The sequence below is a fragment of the Protobothrops mucrosquamatus genome, unplaced genomic scaffold (assembly GCF_001527695.2).
Source record: "Protobothrops mucrosquamatus isolate PMUCROS unplaced genomic scaffold, P.Mucros_1.0 scaffold_233, whole genome shotgun sequence".
Classification (NCBI taxonomy): Eukaryota; Metazoa; Chordata; class Lepidosauria; order Squamata; family Viperidae; genus Protobothrops; species Protobothrops mucrosquamatus.
The window spans coordinates 480,739-482,985 of record NW_015386309.1 but is presented as its reverse complement, the minus strand read 5'-3'; the positions used below and the strand labels follow the sequence as shown (position 1 = coordinate 482,985).

Here is a 2,247-nt window from a genome sequence, read left to right as displayed (position 1 = left end):
TCAACCTATGGGTCGCGACCCCATTTGGGGTCGATCGACCATTTCACGGGGGTCGCCAAGCAAGGCTGTCCGCCATTTTTTTTTGTCCGCCATTTTTCCCCCCTTTTCCGGTGGGTGCCTTACCTCCCTTGGGCTGGGCCAGCTGGTGGTCGGCCTGCTCCGTCTCTGCCGCTTGCCAGCTACGCCTCGGCCGGCGCAGGGGGCGGAACCACGCATGCGTGGCACTCCCGGGCAGGGAAAGTCCTCGACTTACGACCGGTTGGGTAGTCCTCGACGTATGACCAGTTTAGTCCTCGACTTACGACCGGTTTAGTCCTCGACTTACGACCGGTTGGGGGTCGCGGCATTAAAAAGGTTGAGAACCACTGAACTAAAGCATGAGGTTTCTCTCTTCCTGGTTGTCCAAAAAGCTGTCTTTTTAAAACTGTGTTTCCCAATATGAGTTATTCGGAAGGGCAGTGAGTCATCTCCTCACTTAGGCCAAAGTATATAAAAGGCATACCAGTTCTGATTGGCTTACAAAGCTGCTTATTCAAGATGATGAACATTGATTAAATCTTTGATCCAATCACCTTTTCAACATGCTAAAGTGCATCTTTCCAACGTTTAAATTTTATTCCTATGTCAACATTACTTTTTTACCTTTTCTTTGTATTTTATATTAAATCTGGATTCATTTTATAGTCCTTTCGAATGTACTGTGCATATCTACCGTACATACTTGCTGCTAATATATTTTTAAGATTTCTGGAAGGTTTGATGAGCTTTTTTTTTCTTTTTAGGTGCTGTGCAATGGCCCAGGAACGTGCGTCCCCATATGTCTATCTGCTTTTTTACTCAAAATACTGGGACTAAAGAAAATAACCATTGTGTATGTCGAGAGCATCTGCCGTGTTGAAAACCTATCTCTGTCAGGAAAAATTCTTTACCACTTTTCAGATTACTTCATTGTCCAGTGGCCTGCTCTAAAAGAAAAATATCCCCAATCTCTCTATTTTGGGAGAATAGTGTGACATGCTACGAACAAATACAACAAGTGCCAGTATGACCTCTAAACATTTTTCGGACTCTGAATTTCTTTCCAATATTTCCTAGTACAGTAGTTCACAAGATCAAGCTAGACCTGATGGTAAATCAAACAGACTGTACGTGGGTGTCATCCAAGGTCCAGATTTAACACAAAATACAAGGTCACCCCCCCCAAAAAAAATCTTGACTGCTATGTATATATATTTATTTTTGTACTCTGGTATCATTGCTTTTCATTCTTTTTATTATTGCCATCCAGAGTCCCTTGTCTGAGATGGCCAGCTGTAGAAATTAAACAAATAAATAAGGATGAATTGATTAATATGACACCAGTACTGATGTGTTATGACATGGCGTTAAAATACGCAAACAAAGCTTGGTATGTGATATGAACTGAACTAGCATCTCAGAATTGAGAAATTACTGCTACATTCCCATTTTTTACTCTTGACTAAACGTTTTTTTCACAAACTACAAAGGTTTGACAACAATAGTTAAGATGGCAGTATACAGTCCCATTGAGCTTTATATGGAAAAAGTCAATAGAGAAGATGCTAGTTGTTTCTCCAACTATCTCTATTTCCTCATAGAGATTCTCCCTGCCAATTATCCCTCATTCCCTCCAGAATAGAACTGTGTTTTAAGATATAGCTCATGCAGCCTCATTTTGGAGGAGGGAGGGAGGGGAGAGAGAGAGAGAGAGATGCACCCAAGAACTTTTGAAGCAGTTCCATTGGGATGTTTTTGATCACCACCACCACCCCCATAGCCCAGATTTGGCACCGAGAGACTAAGGAATTTCAAACCTTGTAAGACGTTATGACAAGTGTCTCAGTTTGAATGGCGATTATGTTGAAAAGTAATGTAATGTTGTAGTTTTCTAATGTGTATAATAAAAGTTATGTATCTGCGAGTGTCTGTCATTGATAACTGAACGGAGAGTTATTTGCCCTTGTAGGTAGGTAGGTAGGTAGACAGACAGACAGACAGATAGATAGATACTCTTGTTTTAGTGTAATAATATTCGTTTCTTGTACTCGATCAATAAAATATCTGCTGACTATTTTAAGCATAAAGAGAACATTCAAATGGACTTGGCCGTATAAAAGTTTTCATTCTGCTGCTGCTTTTCCGAAACTCCAAACTGGATCTGCTATCCTTTTCTTTTCACCTTCTGGCCTAACAGAGTAGTCCTGTGATTTAAAGTGCAGCTCTTAA

General features: G+C 40.8%; 1 protein-coding gene across 1 annotated transcript in view; it reads left to right on the top strand.

Moving 5' to 3' along the window:
* The window catches only part of ALG14 (ALG14 UDP-N-acetylglucosaminyltransferase subunit), a 35,780-nt gene extending 34,044 nt beyond the window's left edge, over window positions 1-1,736 (top strand). The window contains exon 4 of the mRNA XM_015829344.1: window positions 783-1,736. Within this exon, the coding sequence (XP_015684830.1) occupies window positions 783-1,013 (231 nt within the window). The 3' untranslated portion in view covers window positions 1,014-1,736. The remainder of the gene's footprint in view (window positions 1-782) is intronic.
* Window positions 1,737-2,247: the final 511 nt, after the last annotated feature.